Consider the following 21275-nt stretch of genomic DNA (forward strand, 5'->3'; position numbering starts at 1 on the left):
TGTTAATGGGTGTGAATGTGGCCAAGCGAGCATCCTAATCTGCTACTACCAATGAAACACTACCAAACATGGTTCCAAAAGGAGCAGAGGAGACAAGGGTGAGGAACATGTACAGATGACTGGTGAGTGCAACATCAAGACACCTGCACTGTGAGGGAAACCCAGGCAGCCCTGGGATTCCTCAGGCAAGACCGAACTATGCCAAGAACAAAGTGGCATCAATCTGAGGCAGGACAAACAGCATCTTCCTGATGCTGAATCCCAAATATTCAGTGGTACTTGAATAAGAGACTTTCTCCTACCTTGGGCCGTGCTATTACTAACATCTAGTAGGCACAATCTAGGGATGAACGCACTACAATATGCCAGACAGCCCTGCCCCAACACACTCACAATAAAGAACCATCAGGCCTAAGAGCCAAGAGTGTCGGGGTTAAGACACTGAGGGCTACAGGAGGGCTCCTGAGACAGGAAAGTTCTGCTCACTGCTCACTCCAGGGTGAACCTGTTGAAGGAAGAGTCCTCGCCATGCAGTGCTTACTGGCCAGAATAGTCCCCGCACTGGACGGGAGGGGTCCCTTCCAAGCTTGAAGGGCTCTTCAGAAGCACTGCCCCTCTGATGCCCTTGTGACCTTCATTCTAATACTTTGACCAAGTTGGCTAAATGGTATGAAGACAGACTGAGAACCTCCAGAAGACACGCAGCTTGGGTTCCATACATGAACAACAATACGTGGGCTTTCTCACAGATGCCAAGCATGATGAGCTAGGAGTACAGCCTCTGGCACAGTTACGGGGTGGAGTCTGAAGTCAGGGCCCAGCACAGGAACAAGAAGGTCAAAGGCAATCACTGCTGTCTGAGAAGCTCCTTACCCAGACATCGGCTCTCAGTGACTCTGTGACAAGGCGAGTGAGCAGTCACCAGCGTACTGCTGTGCTGTTGAGAGACTAATATGGAGGCCTAAGAACCTCGTCCTAAAGACAGACTGGCCCAGCTTCAGCTCTCTCACCACAGTGGGGGACTTTCCAGGCACATATTCATGGGTATTCATCTTAGACTGACCACAGTATGTACTGGCAGCACCTATGATGTGAAACTCAAGGGCAATGACACTGTCAGGACAAAACAAGATTTGCTGAGGTGTGACTGAGCAAGGACTCTACTTAAATTGAAGACCGCCAGTCTTTAGAGGACCAGACAGTGGCAGCACCTGGACTGGCATAGTTAAAAGTACTACTGGGAGGAAGCTCAAGAAATGGCTTCCTCCCTCAGAGACCTGTTCCATACACCCCATTTTTGTGACAGAGGAAGACATCAACTCTGCTGTGTGTTTCAGCACATCCTTGAGACATAAGCAACCATCCTCAAGGAAGGGCAGAAGAGCCTAGCAGAGAGCATCCTGCTAAGTTCCCTGGGTTGTACAGGCTCTGTACAGAGCTCTCTATGTATGTTGTTTGCTAGAAATCTCTAGACCACAGCCTAGCAGGTGCAACCCCATTTCCCCAGAGGATGCTGAGTAGCCATGGTCCCAGGAACCCACTCACCAGTAAAGTACAGATACAAGGGCAAGTGTAATGATGAGGGTGTGGTTCCTACATAGATGGATAAGGAAAACGAAGAGCAGGACAGACTATGAGAATGCAAATGGGCAACTGAAAAGGAGAGAAGACAACAGAGAAAAGGGATGCCTGGGAGGGCCCACAGGAGAATCAGTCAGAATGGCAGGAGGCTGTCTTCCTAAAGACAGATTCACTTCCTGAGTATGCCAACCGGGCATATACCATCTAGAAAGTCTATATATGATTCAAAGTTTTTATAGGTCTTCCCAAAAGCCCTTGCTTTCTCTAAACTCAGCTTCCAGTGAAATCTCTGGAAAGTAGATAGCAAGAATAAATATTCCTCAGAATCCACACATAACAACCCCACTCAGGAACACTACTGTCCTGGCTTAGCAGCCCTACTACCTTCAAGGACCTTTGTCAGACTTTCAACTCAGGAGTTGGGACAGTGGGCATACTAAGGCTGATGGTGGAGACCAGGAACTACCTAGAAATGTGTGAACTATTACAAACAGCCCTATCATTCCTACTCAAATATCCATCTAGCCTTCCCATAATTCTCCCTTGAAACTGCACAGAGGACAAAGGTTCCCAGGAGGTTCCCACTGAGTGACAGTCCTGCTACCAACACTTCAAATTACCTGAAGAGCTCTTTGGCTTCCAGGAACTGGAGTTGTGCAAACTGTATAAAGCCTGCCTGCTGCAGAATCCTCCTGTACATTACCTGCAAGGGAATAAGAATCAATCATCTCCGGGAGACACCTTAAACCATCACCAGAGGGGTAGGCTGCACTGTCATCCGCATCCTGACTGATGGCATCCACAGAGATAAGAAGCTACTAGTTTAAAAAAAATACTTAAATCTATGTAGTTATCCCTCAGTAGTGGAAAGGCACTGGTTCCAGGGCCCCACAGATATCAGCATATATGCTCAAGTCCTTTATATAAAATAGCATTGTATCCCTTAGAATCTACATACATGTTTTAAGTCATGTCTAGATTACCTGTAATACCTAGAAATATGTAAGTCTAATATAAACAGTTCTTATACTATGAAATTTATGGAATAATGTCCAAGAAAACAGTCTATATACCTTCAGCACAAATGCAATCTTTCTTCTTGTAGTGTTTGAGTCCCATGAATCTCATGCATGCAGGGAAGTGCTGTACAGAGCAGGGGAGCTGAATGCACACACACACACACACACACATATGTATGTGCACATAAACATATGCACACACATGTATATGCACCCCCCCCTTCATAGGTTTGATTCCATGAACCCTTAATGTATTGCTGCTTCACCCCTGTGCTCAATCCACCAGGCTTTCATGACTGCTTCTTCTTGTCGTTCAGATGGATATCAATGATCTTGGGAGCTCTGGCTTATTATTCTACTCCTCTGAAAGTGACTTTGCAGGAGTATTTCTCATAGATCCCTCATACACAAGGCTAGTCAAACATAAGTACTACATAGATATGTGGGCCTCTTAGCAAAGCTGAGGTAGTGTTGTGTGACCTATCTCCTGGAGACACTTGGCTCACATTAATAGCTAATAGCAGACTATCTAAAGTTCTTGCAGTAAACTGCCACCTTGCCTGGACATGGATCACTGCAATCCAACTTAACTCATCTGCAGGATTCTTCCATTCCTGTAACATCTAAGAATAATAACACATACATACACTTGGGCTGGAGAGGTGGCTCAGTGGTTAAGAGCACTGACTTCTCTTCCAGAGGTCCTGGGTTCAATTCCCAGCACCCAAATGGCAGCTCACACCTGTCTGTAACTTCAGTTCCAGGGGATCTCGCACTCTCCCACAGCATACACTCAGGCAGAAAACCAATGCACATAAAATAAAAGTAAATAAATAAGTCATTAGGAAAAAATAAAGATTAGGTGGTAGTGGCACATGCCTTTAATGTCAAAAATCAGGAGGCAGAGGCAGCCAGATCTCCTGGTTCAAAGCCAGACTGGTCTTCAAAGTGAGTTCCAGGACAACTAGGGCTACACAGAGAAACCCTGCCTCAAAGAAGGCCAACACACACAACACACACATCAGGAGAGTTCATCCTTCCCTCCCTTCTGCCACTGGCCATTTCTGAGCTTTGTTAAGGTTTGTCTGAAAGGGTACTGGACACATCTTGTCGCTTGTTCTCATGTGTGCCAACATCTTCATCCTGGCACTCTGTCTCCCAACTGAAGATGGTTTTCACTGCTCTGCTTGATACTAATTCTTCTTCTTCTAACCCAGAATGCCAAGAGGTCCTTGAATACAGGACAATCCCATTACTTACTGTTTTAATCAGGGTTTCTATTCCTGCACAAACATCATGACCAAGAAGCAAGTTGGGGAGAAAAGGGTTTATTCGGCTTACACTTCCATATTGCTGTTCATCACCAAAGGAAGTCAGGACTGGAACTCAAGCAGGTCAGAAAGCAGGAGCTGATGCAGAGGCCATGGAGGGATGTTCTTTACTGGCTTGCCTCCCCTGGCTTGCTCAGACTGCTCTCTTATAGAACCCAAGACTGCCAGCCCAGAGATGGTCCCACCCACAAGGGGCCTTTCCCCCTTGATCACTAATTGAGAAAATGCCTTACAGTTGGATCTCATGGAGGCATTTCCTCAACTGAAGCTCCTTTCTCTGTGATAACTCCAGCTGTGTCAAGTTGACACAAAACTAGCCAGTACACTTACCTAACGATCAGTTTGAAAATTTTCTCCTAATTATTTAGGAATTATTAATCTGAACAACTCCCTGGTCCACATTTTTTGTCATCCACTGGCCCAATTTTAAAGGTGAGAAATTCTATTTAGAATATATAAGTTTTTACTTTAAAGTGACTAAAGTAATAAATGGTTGAGTCATGATCTAAAACCAGACCTCATCAACACATTCTATTGTTTTTTTAGAATCCTCTTGTTCTCTCAAATAACTTTAAGAGGCCTTTCAGTGGTGTGTGTGTGTGTGTGTGTGTGTGTGTGTGTGTGTGTGAATTCATTTGGGTTGCTGGGCATCAAACAGAAGTCCTTGTGCATGCTAGGAAAGTGTTCTACTGAGCTTTGCCCCAGTCACCTTGGTTTTAAGGAGCACTCCAAGCATAGCAACAGTTCCTTTAGGAGAGTTGATTTTAGCACACTGCTTAACCTGCCTATCTCTTCTCTTTGTCTGCCTTTATCTTTCTTCTCTGAAAACTCCCATCTGACCAATGACTGGACTTACTATGCCACCTTGTACCAATAAGCAGAATGTGGAGTTCTTCTGCCCAATATGCAGTTCTATTTCTGGAAGTAGAAATAATATGAGCCATGCTTGTAGCAGAAGGATTAAAAAGAGGCACCAACCATGAGAGAATTCTTAGGCATATCCAGGCTTGCTACAGAGAAATCAGTGACAGCAGCATCTTCCTGAGGCTACCAGACTTGAATGCCAGGCTTGTGTCACCTTGTCTCCCCCACACTCCTCTACACCATCCTCAGAGAGAGACAGAACCACTACCAACTTCACAAGTCTCCATTGGTCTACACAGCCGCCCCCAAATTCATGTAAAGAGAATTTGGAGGTGTAGTGTATGGGATGCAGTAGGGTTGGATGACGTCATGAAGGCAGGGCCCTAGGATAAATGGTTCTTATGGCCCTCTTGTGACAGGAGATGAGACCAGGGCCAGCACACTTACTCTCATTATATGACAAGTATGAGCTGAACACAGTCTTCACGAGGGCAACATGAGCTGTGGAAGATGTGTCCAGAAAAGTGGATGGGACCTGTCAATGAAGCACTTCACCTGGGCAACAATGCTTCTTTTGAAATTTTGGCATATGCATGGGACTACACATACATGTGCGTGCGTGCGCAGGCACACACATACACACACACACACACACACACACACACACACACACACACACACACACACACACAGGAGGGGCTGGACAGCAAGGAACTCATATGTGATTTCATCAGGGACTGGCTATGCCCTCTGCTCTTGTCAAAACGAGCAGAGATGGACAAAAAGCAAAATAAGAAAATGCTGGATGATTTGAGTGCAGCACACATGGTGCTTGTAGAAGACAGGGTAGCCCTTTAACAGCAACTGACACAATGCCATGGCCGCACAGTGCCAGGCAGCCCCTCTTCCCTCTGCCACCGCCCTCCCTGCCTGCACTGTGTGGACAAGGGAGGTAAGGAAAGCACCAGCAGCCACGAGCTTTGTGCCTTTGAGTTTGCTGCCCCCTGCTGAACACTGACAGGTTAGTGCCACTGCAGCGAGTTAGGAGCGGGATAAGACCTCTGTTTACCAGACCTCTCCTTCCAAATTCCCAAACCCTGGAGGACACATGCACTCTTCACTCACTGGGAACAGCAATTAATTACCCTTTGCTCTATGAGGCAACTTGCATCCAAACATATCTTCTCTGCCATAGCAATCAATCAGAGGTAAAATCTGATTGACTGACTCAAATGAGATAGAAATGTCTACACACCACCGTAGTTTTAGTTGTTTGTTGTTGCTTTCTGCAGCACTAGGGACTGGACCTAAAGCTTCCCCCAAGCTAGACAAGGGTATGTCACTTTTTATTTTGAGACAGGGTTACCCTAAATCCCCAGGTTGGCACTGAACAATCTCTGTACCTCAAGCAGGCCTTGAACTTGAGGTCCCCTTACCTCAGGCTTCCAAGTAACTAGCTTTACAGGTCTAGGCCTCCAGGTTCAGCTAACATGTTTTAGCATTCTCAAATATGTAGTGCCCTTAATGACACATCTGATCAAGTAGGAATTTTAGAAATGTACTTGATCCTGACGACTATGTTTACTATATAAATAATATTTAAAGTTAGCATTTCTCCTGTGCACTTGGCGTTTTCTCCTGGCCAGGTACAGTGATCTGTGCCTGTGGCTCCTGTACTTGGAAGACTGCCGTTCTGTAAGGGAGTGAAGTGGCCGGGCTCCTGAGGTGAGGTGCTTTATCTGCTCTGTGTGCAAAGCACTGCCTACACATGAGAGATAAAAACAAACAAACTGACTTTTTGCAGGCGGAGGTTGGGGGGAGGACGGACGGACAACCTTTTGACGCTGTGACATGGTAACATGAGGTCTAAAATACATTGGATTTATACACATTGGATTTATAATTGTTCATTTATAGCTATCCTGGATGCAAGTGGCCCCTGCTGTCTACAGAGAGGACATGACATGTGTGCAAATTAATTTAACCCCACCTCAACAAATACATACTCTAAAATCAGAGATCTGTTGGGCTAAAATAATCTGCCTGCCGGTTTATAGGAACCATGTTCATAGCTGCTCTGAGTAGGAGCCTGCACAAGGGAGTTGATTTCAAATACAGCCTAGTGTACCAAGTGAGGAACTAACAAGCTGACCTTCCCCAGTCAGCTGCGCAATCTTAGTTGAACTGTTTGGTTGCTCTGTAATTTGCTTCCTAACTTACAGAACATGAGATGTGTTGAAAAACACTACAGGACAGGCACAAAGTGCTGCACTGGCCTTCTGCAGAGTGAGCTCCGGTGCGCGTGGTTAAATCTGAATGCTGGTGCTTACAGGCATGCTGTCTTGTGACCAGTAATTACCAACCTGAAATTTCTCCTTTGGAATGTTCCTCCGGGCTCCTTTTGCCAAGACCAAAGCCTCCTCCACTCTCCGGTTTGCTAACAGATCCTGTATTTGTTTTTCCAGAGGTAATGGAACCAAGATGTAAACTCCTTTACTTGTGGCAACAATCACTCTTCCTGAGGGGAAGAAAAGAACAACATTAACATGGTTGGAAGAGAAAAGCATTGCCTCCTCCGTACACGACTGCTTTCCTCACACTGGGCCCTTATCTGATCTGCTAATCACTCCCACCGGCTTTTCCAATACCATCCCACACAGGATGATGGTATGATGCCTCCCTTGTCTTCCGCCCAGAGTGACAACTGTTGGGAAGGGTGAAGTTTAATGTCACGTTGTGAAAGGATAAAATGTGCTCTTTATGCCCTTTTCTACGTGAAACTGCCCATTGATTTGGAAGCCCATGAGGAGACATATGATGCAGAGTCCAGCGAAGATGCAGAGCCCCATCATGGAACATCATCAAAACCTCACTGAAAATCTTTTCCTTCTTAAGCTGGTTTGCACAAACTAAGATTTAATGCAATGCTTTGGACTGTGAGATAGTATTTCACCTTCCCTTCCATCCATGTGCCACTTCAGTTGATTGATGATTGATAACTTACTGGTTGGTTGGCCTAGCATCCCGCCAGCTGTCCTTGTCCACCACTGTAGCTCTTGTACCCAAGACTTTACAGCAGCAGTTCTCAACCTGTGGGCCGACCCCTTTGGGGGTTGACCAACCCTTTCATGGGGTCACCTAAGACCATTAGAAAATGGATACGCACATCACAATTTATAACAGTAGCAAAATTACAGTTATGAAGTAGCAATGAAAATATGGTGGGGGAGGGTGTCACCATAACCCGAGGAGCTGTGTATTACAGGGTCACGGCCTTACAAAGGTTGAGAACCACTGCTCTATAGAATTCTGTCTGTGAAAGAGTCAGGACTGCAGCCCACATTAGCTCCTTTAACTAAGCTTCAAATTAAACTCTGATCCCTCTCTTAACTCAGCAGTCCCTCTTCACAGGAAGTAGTAACTTTTTTCTTCTGTCTCCTGCATCCCAATTAAAATGGTTTCCCTTTTCTGTCAGTATCTGGCCATTTGCTCGAAGCTACTCTTCTTTTTTTTTTTTTTTAATTAGGTATTTAATTTACATTTCCAATGCTATCCCAAAAGTCCCCCACACGTTCCCCCACCCACTCCCACTTCTTGGCCCTGGCATTCCCCTGTACTGAGGCATATAAAGTTTGCACAACCAATGGGCCTCTTTTTCCGCTGATGGCTGACTATGCCATCTTCTGATACATATGCAGCTAGAGACATGAGCTGGGGGGGGGGGGGCGGGTAAGTACTGGTTAGTTCATATTGTTGTTCCACCTATAGGGTTGCAGATCCCCCCAGCTCCTTGGGAACAACTTTCTCTAGCTCCTCTATTGGGGGCCCTGTGATCCATTCAATAGCTGACTGTGAGCATCCACTTCTGTGTTTGCTAGGCCCCGGCATAGTCTCACAAGAGACAGCTACATCTGGGTCCTTTCGATAAAATCTTGCTAGTGTATGCAATGGTGTCAGCGTTTGGAAGCTGATTATGGAATGGATCCCCGGATATGGCAGTCTCTACATGGTCCATCCTTTCATCTCAGCTCCAAACTTTGTCTCTGTAACTCCTTCCATGGGTGTTTTGTTCCCAATTCTAAGAAGGGGCAAAGTGTCCACACTTTGGTCTTTGTTCTTCTTGAGTTTCATGCGTTTAGCAAATTGTATCTTATATCTTGGGTATTCTAAGTTTCTGGGCTAATATCCACTTATCAGTGAGTACATATTGTGTGAGTTCCTTTGTGATTGTGTTACCTCACTCAGGATGATGCCCACCAGGTCCATCCATTTGCCTAGGAATTTCAGAAATTCACTCTTTTTAATAGCTGAGTAGTACTCCATTGTGTAAATGTACCACATTTTCTGTATTCATTCCTCTGCTGAGGGGCATCTGGGTTCTTTCCAGAAGCTACTCTTCTAAGGAGCCTCTGCTCCCATGTAAGGCAGGCTACACTGGTCTCCCCCATGTCTGTAAGCCTGTGCTAGTTTGAACCACTCAATATTCAAAGTCTTGTAACCTGAGCATGCAGTCAGTCCCCTGTGTCTGCAGCTTCTGAGTCTGTGGGATCAACCCACCGGGAATCAAAAATACCTGGGAAAGAGGTGATTGTATCTGTAGTTGCACATGAGATATGTATGTATGTGTGTGTATGTATATTTATATATGTGTGTGTATATATATATATATTTTGGTCATAGTTGTCCAAACAATAAATAAGGTGACAACTACTTAAATAGTTTGTGCGTGGCCTTAAGTAATTTAGAGATGATTTAAAACCAACAAGAACTTGTGTGTAGGTTCTAGGCTAATACTAAGCCAAGTCATATAAGGGACCAAAACACCCATGAATCTCACTACTCAAGAGAGATAATGCAACTTGTAGATGTGTGTACCAAAGGATGACTCTAATAGTGCTAGTGCTTAACTGGATCTGACCCACATCATTGTGAGTACTACATTTCTTACTAAGGTTGAAACATACATACATACATACATACATACATACATACATACATACATACATACATTATATATACCCAGCATCTCAGTCACTGTTCAAAGAACAAAGGGATCCTTACATGCAAGTATAAGGTATTACTTAGATTTATAAAATACTCAAAGCCATTCTTTGGATAAGTTGGGGACATGAGTATGGGCCAATATGGTGGTAAGAAATGGCCCCCATAGGCTCATAGGGAGCGGCACTATTAGGAGGTGTGGCCTTGTTGGAGGAAGTGTACCACGAGGGGTGGGCTTTGAGGTTTCAGAAGCTCAAGCCAAAGTCTCAGTATCCCCTCCTGCTGCCTGCTGATTCAGATGTAGAACTCTCAGCTCCTTCTGCAGCACTCTATCTGCCTGCATGCTGCCCTGCTTTCTGCCATGACAATAATGGACTGAATCTCTGAAACTATAACCCAGCCTCAGTTACATGTTTTTCTTTATAAAAACTGCTGTGGTCATAGTGTTTCTTTATAGCAATCGAAAGCCTAACCACGGCAGTGGGCTAACAGATGGTGCTAAAGAATGAACATTAACATTCTCAGCTATGAATGTTCTTAGGAGATTTGTGTTGACGCAGGTTAATATTCAGTGATGCAATACCCAGAATTTACTTACAAACAGTGCAGATGCTGCAAACACACCCAAGCTTTCTATCTGGGCTAAGGGAATGTGTGGTCCATTCTGCCCCTCAGTCAATTTCTCTGAACGTTTGAAAATGTTCAGAATGGAAAGGAGAGGAAGTGAAGTTTGTGTGCATTACACTTAGGCCGCTTGCCAACTGTGCCTAACCACAGGGCAGCCTCACTCAATGCCTCCACCTTCCACATACACTGAGGCCCCGCCTTTGCGACCTCTTGTTCAGACACACCCTTTTCTCTGCTAGAAGGTTCTGCATACACTTGCCTGGCTGATTCCTTCCATTCTTAAATGGCGCCCCCAGGAAGCCCTCCCTGATATGTCTGTCCAGCCAAGTCCTAAATCACTGTGGTTCTTTACTGAAAAGCCTATTACACCCTTAACCTTGCTGTCCCTGAAGCACAGACACTGCACTGCACTCATTACTTTCCTTCTTCAAAGATCTATTTGTGTGTGAGTGTTTTGTGTGCTTGAACATGCATTTGTGTGTGTGTGTGTGAGGGGAACATACACAGGTGTACATATACAGCTCTGAGCAGCCTGGGACTGGGAAGTAACCTGGGTCCTCTGCAAGAGCACTTAGCCACTAAGCCGTTTCTCCAGCTCTGTTACTAATGTATCTCCTCTAAGCATAAGGCCCAGCTCCTAATGGGTCCCCAATGACATTTACTGTAGAAAGATCACAGGAGGTTTGCAATGAAAACGTTAAGATTCCTATTTCAACAGGTACCTTCAAAGTCCTGCAGGATGTGCCCCTCCTTAAAGGGCAGGGTCTGTTTCTGCTGCTGATCCAACATGCTGTGAACTGTGATGAATTCGTCATCGAGCGCTATGACATAGGGGAAGCAAACAGCTGCCCCAATCACATTTTCTGACCAGTGCACAGGGGCACGCTGGGAAATCCCGGCCACGGTGGCAAACATGCCTAGAAAATAAAAGGAGGTGTCTTCTATTAACTATGAGGTATTCTTTGCCATAGAGATGGCTGGGTGAAAAGTAACTCTCCTTCTGTTCTCCAACAGGCTTTTTTTTAGATTTTTGTATTTATTTATTTCATGTATGTGAGTACACTGTCGCTGTCCTCAGACACACCGGAAGAGGGCATCGGATCCCCATTCCAGATGGTTGTGAGCCACCATGTGGTTGCTGGGATTTGAACTCAGGACCTCTGGAAGAGCAGTCAGTGCTCTTCCCCGCTGAGCCGTCTCTCCAGCCCCAGGCTTGCATTTTTAAAACAATAACAGAATATGTTCAGTGTAAAGAATCATATATGACTGTATCGCCGTGACGAGAACTACCTTACTCAGAGTGCAAATCATGTGTGCTTCCAACTACAAACGATACTTTAAACTGTTTCCACTGAGCTTACATGCTCATTTGCAAATGACATGTTCCCCACATGGAAGCTACTTAGGAAGCCTGGCACGTTTTCGTCCATGTCCACCACCCCTCCATCTAGGCTTCAGCTCTTTCCTTTTCACACATTTGGTCAACTTATTCACTGAGCACCTGCCATGTGCCAGACACTCCACTATGAGAGGCTGGCTGTGCTTCGAGTTGAGGTCTGAGCGCTGATTATTGGTGTCACCCCTTGCTTTATCACTGAGAGCGTGCATGAGCTATAAGAATACACATCACCTAACACAGAAAACTGGATTCGTGATTCAAGACAGACTGCCGTGAAGCATCTGTCCATAATAAGCTTGTGGCAGTTACGTACACTGGAAGGCAACTGCTATTGGGGAACACTGAGATGAATATTTTGACGCAGAGGTGTCAATCCATTTTAACTTTAACTTTTGAAAGCACCACACTGTTGCTTCCAAATGTTTAGACAACACTGAAGAAACAAAAGCATCAATGGCTCTTGTTATAACACAGGGTGGAAGGGTAGGTGGGTGAGGGGCCAAGAGCCCCACTGCTTTGGGTCTTTGCTGGGAAGCATGAAGCAGGATGATGCCATTTGCCTCATGAACCAGGAAGCAAACCCACTTAAATGGGGATGGAGGAACCTAACCTTTGTCAAGACTGACCCTAGGGCTTCTCTCCAGATTCCACCTGCCTAGAACAGAAGTTTTCAACTCGTGGGTTGCAACCCCTTTATGGGGTGCTAAATGGCCATTAGGGTGGGCCAAAGACCACTGGAAAACAGATATTTACACTATGATTCATAAAAGTAGCAAACTTACAGGTATAAAGTAGCAACAAAATAATTTTATGGTTGGGAGTCACCACAACACGAGAGCTATATTAAGGGTCACAGCATTAGGAAGGCTGAGAACCACTGTGCTAGGCTGAGATCCACCATTCTCCAGTGGCCACCATAGAGACTAAGACTGCAACACAGGGACCCTTTTGGGGACAGACAGGCATCCTGATCATAGCAAATAGTAACATCAAGTATACAAAATAGCGTCAAAAAACACTGAGGCAGTGAAACCCAGCTATGAATGAAGGCACTGCACTGACCTTCTCAAGAGAATCACAGAGTGCAGAGCCTCCGGCTAATGGTTCTGACATAAAGAGTGCAGAAACCAGGGGTCATGAACCACAGCTTCTGCAGCTTCACTGGAATGAAGGAGCAGAGCCCTAACTGCCAAGTGAAGTCAAGTCAAGCTAGGAAGAAGGCTAGGGATTGGAGCATGAACTAGACAATCGCTAAAGTGTCCCAGCTAGCTCTCTTTTTCTGGGCTACCAAAGGAGCCTTAATGTTGTCAGCATGCAACCTAAGAGATTTGGAAAGGGCACAAGAACTTTTAAAACCATTCTTCTTGGCCATGTCCCTTCTGGTTCAAGCTTACTTGTGATCTAAGCCCACATAACATGAAGAGCAACTGCATTGTTTTCTGTGTCTGAGAAGCACCATCAAGGGGGTTAGTCAAAGTATTATATAAAAAAAAATCTGGTCAACTTGTGTTATGAAAGGTCATGCATGGTCTCTTATGACAAGAGTGGTCAAAAACTACACTTAGAGAGAAAGGCAGAGTCAAAAATAGAAATAGGCGTCATGCTGAAATGTGCATTTACAATCTTGATAGTAATTTGTTTGAACTCTTAATGTCTGGAGCCATGTAATGATGCTATTTGTAGAACCTATATCTGCATATGGTATACATAAGAGACCTTATATATATTCTGTCTATTTACTTATCACTGTATTTACTACAAGCAAAATGATACTTAAGTGGGTTGGTTCATTTACCTATGACGCTCATACAGTTGAGACATAGTAAATTGGAGGGAGCGGTGAATGCACCCAATAATCCCTTTAATCTGACACTGACCAAGAGAGGAACATGGGACTCCAACAGCGTCCTTGGGAAGATGTCATAACCAGAGCATCTAGGGCTGCACTAGAGGACCGGTGGAATGAAATGGGAATCCCAGACATAGATACAGTGTATCATAGAGTTAGTGTCTATCAAAGGCAGCCACCAAAACCAGCAACTAAGGGCTCTGCCAACAGCTTGTGGGAATAGTGGACAGTCATATAAATAAAATAGCAATTGAAATCAGTTCTTTACATGGTAAGACAGGAGACCACACAGATGAGCATCAGAAAATACAAATGACTATATAACCTGGAAGACAGGGAAGTCTCCTAATTACAACTCAAAAATCATAAAGTAAAAACTCAAAAAGTCGGCACATTGGATTATACGGGACTTTGTAAATAACCCTTACCAAGGGACACACGGTAATACCCGGTGCATATGTATACATGCCTTCCATAATTTTTTTTTCTTTTTTAGAGCAAAGGACATTGGGACCAAGCATTTTCTTCTTCTATCAAGCTGCGAACAGACATGGAAGAGTCTTGAATACATAGTCAAGTAAAAGCAGCCACTTTGAAAGGCTACATGTCATATGATTCTAGAACACATTCCAAGACCAACTATGTAGACAGTCCAAGCTTAGTGGCTGCCAGGAGATAGGATAGGAGTTCATGGTGACTAGGTCAAGCTTAGGGACTTTTAAGACAGTGTATGATATTGCTGTAGTGGTTACAAGTCACTGTATACTTGGGCAAACCTGTCAAATGTTCATCACCAAGAATGAGCCCTAGTATAAATTCTAACTCTCTTTATTAATGAGGTGTTAAAGAGGGTCACTGATTAAATCTGAAAAATCACTCTGGTAGGAAATGGTGACCCCCCCACAGCTACAATGGAATTTCAGCACATGTTGGTCAGGCAGACCTGCTATGACCTGGCCACTCATTTCCAATGCTGCCAGGCACTCATGAGTACAACCATATGTCACATGCCATCTGGGCCACAGCGAAGGCACGTGAATACTAAGTCTCCTAGAGATGCTGTTCACATTAACTGACCAACAGATACTCTGATGATTGTACAGTGCTGGAAGCACCTAATGCTGTGTTTCTTAGGACCCTGTCAGTAAGTAACAGCATATGTCACTGTGGAACCCTCACCCTCCTACTGCAAGGTGTGTCCAAAGGACCTAAGAGAGCAGGCAGGATGCAGGCGCCATGAGCAGCGACCCCCAGCCCTCCTCACCCAAGCCTCCTGGGCCAGCCAGCAGGAACTCCTGTCTGCCTATCCTCTTGACGATGGGTGGCTTCTCCTCACTGCAGTAGGGAAACAGGTCCTGGGAAAGGCCTGTGCTGTAGTTCAGGATGATGTATTGTGTGGTCAAGGCCAGGCACAAGAAATAGCCATCCACAGCCACAGCAAGAGGCTGCTCTGGGGTGGACACTTCCTTGACAATCTGCACTCGGTCCTCATACACCAGAAACATTTGGACAGTCCTGCGCTTCACGGAAATGATGCACACCTCCACGCAGAACGGGTCCCCATTCACGGGGCTCTCGTTCACTGCAAATGTTGTAGCCCCTTTGATGCGGGCTCCTGAGGGGACTGGCTCCAGGTTCAGCATGTTAACCAGGGTTATAGAGTTGTCACAGAGCACCAGCAGCCTATTGAGAGCTGAGGCCGCACACAGCTCGTTCACAGGTTTCTTGAAGCCCAGGTGTCTGTGTAGCTGTTTGGTGGCAACGAATGTAGCTGTCCCTGTAGGCATGGCCTTCTCCTCCAGCAGGAAATGGTAAATGAAGCAGTCATTGGTGCCGACATAAAGATTCCTGCCACAGCACTCCACACACTCAATGCTGATGTGGTCTCTGTCGCCCATCAGCAGTTCCCGTTCCACTGCAGAGACCAAGGTGAAGGCCTTGATGTTCATCATGTCTACCGGGTGATCTGTGGGAAGATAGGTAGTCTTAATCTTACAGGAAGAGGGAAGAAACAAACCAGAAGCTGTGAGGAAGACATTCTGATTCCCTATCCATCATTTCAACTGAAGAACCTGACTCCCTTAGAAAGCAGACAGAAAAGAGTTCCTGTGACCAGCCCCATGGGGCAGCTGGGACCCTGGGAAAGAGCACACGTGTGTGCTTGGGATGACTGGCCCTTCCACTCATCCCCAAAGGAGCTGAAAGTACCACAGACTTTTTCCCATTGTTCCTGGGACACATGCTGCAGATAGAACACACACACACACACACACACACACACACACACACACACACACACACACACACAGAGAGACAATGTGAGGGACTTCTGAAGGAGGCATCAAGCTTCTTTACTGTCTATAGCTGCTTGCATGTGTGTTCAAGAGAGTAGTGGGAGCTATGCTCTGGATACCTCTGTGTTCACTCCAGCTCCACCTTGGTCTTTAGGAGCAAACACATTAGCACTGAGTAGCAAAGATCTGCCTCAGTCTCCGGCCTTGCAGGTGGTGAGATGATCGGTCCAGTAGGTTTGTGAGGGAGGTTTGTAGGTTGTGGTATGGCAGTCACTGGATAGCCTCCCTGGAAGAAAAGCACCCTGGGCTTCCTGAGGCCTCCTCTGACAAGGACTCTGGTTTTCCACTGCATGGACGCAGAAGCCGCAGAACCACTAACCAGCCTCTCTTGGCTTCTCAGTGGTAGAAAGGCTGCTTCCAAGCACAATTTCCAATTCCAGGTTTTTGATACATTACTATGAAGGTTGGAAGACCTCAGAAATTAGTGACTTCAGGGAAAGTGAGGAGTCCACTCAAAGATTCTATGTCACAGTTTTGGGCACCCCTCCTCTACTGAGTCAATGGCAGTATTTTCCATCATACTGTGACTCCCTTCCCTGACTGAGCCCAAAAGCTCAAAAGGGAAGACGTGTGTAGAAATACCTACCAATTGATTTCTATCATGCAAGCTGAAGTCTCTCCCCGAGTCATGAGTTGAAACTTTATCTTCCCTGTGGTGGTAATGGAAGGTAAAATGGCTTTGAGATTAAGGCTTGCATGTAAGGTCCCTAGGTATGGGCTTGGTGCCCTTCACAAAGAGGGCCAAGAGCTGTGTGTCCATTGTGATGAAGTAGCACAAGGAGCCTCTAGGAAGACAGAGCCTAACCAGAAACTGTGAGCAATACAGCTCCATTGCTTACATATCACCTGGGCCACAGCACTATGTGGTAGAAAGAAAAACACTTGGCTTTCCCAATCTGGGTCTGCATATCTGTAAACTGAATGTAGAAACAGCAGCCCTTACTTCCTAAGACTGAGGGAAAGTAACTGTGCTCAGGTACGGTATTCACTACCTGGTACGGTATTCACTACCTGTGAGGCACGTAGCACTCTGAAGCTCGTCATTCCATTATGACGAATAACTCCTTCCCTACATGATGGGCTCTGCTGCTCTCAGATGGGCTCTCAGCCCATCGATCGACTTTACTTCCTAGCGTGGGCTCCAGGAAAGGAAATGCTACTATGCTCTGTTCTCAGATATGGCTATCTCACTGACCTGCATTCAGGGACAGAGGGAACAAGAATTGCTGGTAAGCACCTGCAATAACACGCTCTGGAGGGCGGAGGTGGACAACAACAAGTTCAATGCCCAGCCAGAGCTACATAGTAGGATCCTGTCTCGTAAAATAAAACACAAGAGCGGGGGAGAGGAGAGGAGGGAAACAAAGAGGTGAGGCTAATTACTTCTGGCCCCCTGATGCAAGCCAGCAATCTCAGCAGCTGGGGAAGCTAAGGAGGGAAGCTCCCACCGCAAGGCTGCCTACCTTCTCTAAGCCACAGGACTTCTCAGAGCCCTCAGGGTCAGCTAGAACCCATACAGACCTCTGCAAGTAATTTCTGGGACACACAGCTTTCTCTCTCTTTTAAACCAGAACCATCGATTTGTCAAGACCAAAGAGAACCTCCAGAACCCACCTAGACATCTTTCCCATTTAATCACTAATGAGTAAACCACAGATACTCAAATGTAGGCTTGGAGACATCTAAGCTTGTAAAAACTGAAATAATACAAAATACGTCTTCCTTCATTGGTCAATCAGTCATGGCTGTCTTTTAAAATGGCAGGACAGAGCGATTCTGCCATTTAAAATATGAATTATATCTCATGCTTTTTGGAAAGAACAGAGAAACAAGCTTTGGGCACCTACAATCACACTCCTCTTATTTAATGCCATAAAGCAGGGCTGTATATAATTCTAGCCTCCATCTTCCCTCAGCATAGAGATAAACTACACACATTTGTGGTGAAGAATATCATACAAAGTCAAACACTTCCTGTTTAGTGAAGGGGGTGAACGGGGAAAAGAGGAGGGAGATGCAACTGTACGGCAAGCACATGCCTTATTTAAAAAAAAAAACATAATTTTATGGCACTTAAAAACAAATGCAGTACTTTCTCATGATCTGCCAGCTCAAGTCTTGCTGATGGTAAGTTTTCTAGTAGATCTCTTTAAATTAAAAAGAAAATAAAAATTCAGAGGGCTGGAGAGGTGGCTCAGTGGTTAACAGCACTGGCTGCTCTTCCAGAGGAGTCAGGTTCAATCTCGGTACCCACATGACAGCTCACAACTGTCTACAGCTCCAGATTCAGGGAATCTGGTACCTTTCAGTCTTTCTGAGCAACAGGCATCACATGGTGACAGACATACCACAGCCAATACCCTCATATACAAAATAATACTAATAAGGGTTTGTTTGTTTGTTTGTTTTCATTAAAAGCCTGCTCTTTTCCCTCCATGTTGCTGTTTGCGACAGGGTCTCTCATAGCACAGGTTAGTCTTGAACCCCAGGCCGCCTCCTTCACTCCCAAGTGCTACGATTATTAGGCATGTGTCATGATAGCTGCTAAGAGCTTTCTCTTTTAATTAAGCAGTAGTTTATAAGAAGAAGAGTTAGATGGGGAGTGAAAGATGGTCACATAACTTAAAAATGGTTTATTCTTATAAGTAGTAGCAGTATTATTCCCATGATCTAGTTCAAAGGATATATTTATGTGGCTGAAGTAAGAAATACAAAAAGGTAAACACCAGGCCACACATCTGTGTTATCATTAAGTCCAACTTGCAGCAAGTTCCTCTTGGTGTATAAACAAATAAAAAGTTCTAAGACTGGTGACTTGCTTCCCAAGGGCCTCATAACTTCATGAGGGAAATAAGACTAAAAAATACATGAGAACTAGAGAAATAATACCTAAAGGCCAAAATAAAGGTCTTCATATTTCACTTTTTCCATCACCTTTTTAAAACTAGTTTTTTGAGAATTTCATTCAATGTGTTCTCTACCCACTGAGTTAACTTTGGGTCCTTATTTATTTATTTTACCCATCTGGTTAAATTTGTGCTGCCCATATACTCTTGGATGTGTGTGGCCTTCCAGAGGCCTGTGGCCTACTTACCACTGTAAACATTTACACACACACACACACACACACACACACACACACACACTGACCCTACCCTATAAGGAGGCAACAATGCTGCTACTAGACACCAAGAGGCTAACACACACACACATTTATATACCAATATATCCAATATATACATTTGTGTCACAGACCATGAGGATATCTAGCTGGCATTGAGCTGGAAGCTCCATTCCTCTTGGCTGGCTTTCATAGTGCTGGAAGGGACTTTAATGCAATGTGACAATTCTTAATCCTTATTCTCTACCAACCTGAGATCATGTACCTTGTCTCTGTCTTTGGAAATGCCCACGTAGGACCAGAGGGATGACTCCAGGTGGAGCTGCTTGTTGTCAAGCCAGCGGACTTGAGCTGGATCCCCAGACCTGACATGGTTCAAATGAAAATCAGATTCCACAAGCTGTCCTCTGACCTCTACATGTGCACTGCAGCTGCATGGCCTTCTCCGTAAAAACAACATTTGAAAAAGCAAATTCTAATGTAAAAATATTATTTCTACTAATGAACACAAAAACCGTTATTGTTTAATTAGCCTTTGTAGGTGCTGCTGTAAGAACAGCTGCTTTGGGTGGTGAATTCATTCTTTATGGTTCCCTATGGGTTTGATACCAGAGAATTTGATATTGTCCATATGTTTTTAAAGATGTCTATTCTCTTGACTTGGAGACAAAATTTATGTGGGCTTCTCAGGCCTTGCTTCTCTCTCCTCGTGACATAGAGCCAAGATTGGCAGCTCAGATATGAGGTAGGTTATGAGCTATGCAGAGCACCAGCTATGCTTTGATTTCATGGACACTGTTTCCTAAAGCAAGTACAGGGTTCTCTATTAAATTCTGTTAAACATTTGAGAATCACATAATACAAATTCTGTGTAAAAAAATTATTCTGAGAATTAAAACAAAAATGGCCGGTTCATATCCTCTTTTATGAAGCCGATATGAAGCACATCTCTGATACTAAAGCCCAATAGTACTTCTTCTCAAAAGGGAAATTAGGTTATTATTTCAAATAAGCATGCCCCTTATCACCTAAGTCAACCAATCAACATGCACTAAAACCAAAAATGTGGCTATGTTATAATACTCTATTGATATCATGAAGGTTAATAAAGATAATAATATCTGTTGATTTAATTTTCCATACTTAGAACTAAAAAAGAAAAATGTCTTTATTTTAATAGATGCATAAAATATCAATTAAAATTCAATATTTATGTATTTCAAAAGCTTGCAGAATATTATTATACTACCTAAAACAAAGAAAACCCCTATAGCAAAAGTTTTAAAAGATGTATTTTGTTAATTATGTGTGCATGTGTGTATCTGTGTGTGTGTGTGTGTATACATGTAAGTGCAGGTACTCACAGAGACCAGGGGGCATAGGATCCACCTGAAGCTGGAGTTACAGACATAGGTGCTAGGAGCCAAACTCAGACCCTCTGTAGGAACAGTTGCTCTCTTAACCCCTGAGCCATCTCTCCATGCCTGAATAGCAAAATTTACAACTATTTTCTTTAAAAGAAGACAAAGATGTCTGTTATTAGCACCTGTGGTAGGATAAATGGAGTCCTACCCAAACTGCTAAAGTTCTAAGCTGCAGCACCTGTGAATGACACCTTCTGCAACATAAGATCTTATAGATAGATGCCTGTCTCCTAAGCACTGGAATTAAAGGTGTAGCAGTCAAACAAGCTTGGATTTAAGTTTTTCTTTACCTAGAACTTGCTCTGTTCTAGGCTGGCCTTGAACTCAGAGATCTGCTTGTCTTAGCCTCCTAGTACAAAGGCTTGTACTACTATGCCTGGACCTAAATTTAGCTGGGTGGGATCTTGCCCCAAGTCACTATTCCCTTATTTCGATTTAATATCCTTGAACACAAGGCTCAGCTCCATTTCACTTCCTCATGCTCTTTTAAAATTTGAACCATATATTTTGTATTTTTCCATTCTCAAGTTTGCTACATTTGTTTAAAATGTTCTTCATGAGATTTAACCAGAGGACACAGTCTATGATGGACATTTCTGAGACTAGTACTCAAATGTCTACATGGCATGTCTACAGGGAGATTTACAAAGATTCTATTAAAATTAGTAAGAATTTAGAGGTTTTTAATTAAAAATTATATCAAAG

General features: G+C 44.4%; 1 protein-coding gene across 9 annotated transcripts in view; it reads right to left on the reverse strand.

The window, feature by feature from the left end:
• The window catches only part of Tgfbrap1 (transforming growth factor, beta receptor associated protein 1), a 51513-nt gene that overhangs the window by 13116 nt on the left and 17122 nt on the right, over positions 1-21275 (reverse strand). For 5 of the 9 annotated variants that reach the window (NM_001013025.3, NM_001357299.1, XM_006496303.3 and 2 more), the window contains 4 exons: positions 14936-15637; positions 11146-11340; positions 7159-7313; positions 2202-2284 (listed from right to left, as the gene is read on the reverse strand). In NM_001013025.3, coding sequence (NP_001013043.1) covers positions 2202-2284; positions 7159-7313; positions 11146-11340; positions 14936-15623 — 1121 coding nt within the window. In that variant the 5' untranslated portion in view covers positions 15624-15637. Of the gene's footprint in view, positions 1-2201; positions 2285-7158; positions 7314-11145; positions 11341-14935; positions 15638-19397; positions 19512-21275 lie in introns of all 9 variants that reach the window. The other 4 variants (XM_006496302.4, XM_030243152.1, XM_011238603.3 and 1 more) reach the window with 2 other exon arrangements.

This window comes from Mus musculus, chromosome 1, assembly GCF_000001635.26.
Source record: "Mus musculus strain C57BL/6J chromosome 1, GRCm38.p6 C57BL/6J".
Classification (NCBI taxonomy): Eukaryota; Metazoa; Chordata; class Mammalia; order Rodentia; family Muridae; genus Mus; species Mus musculus.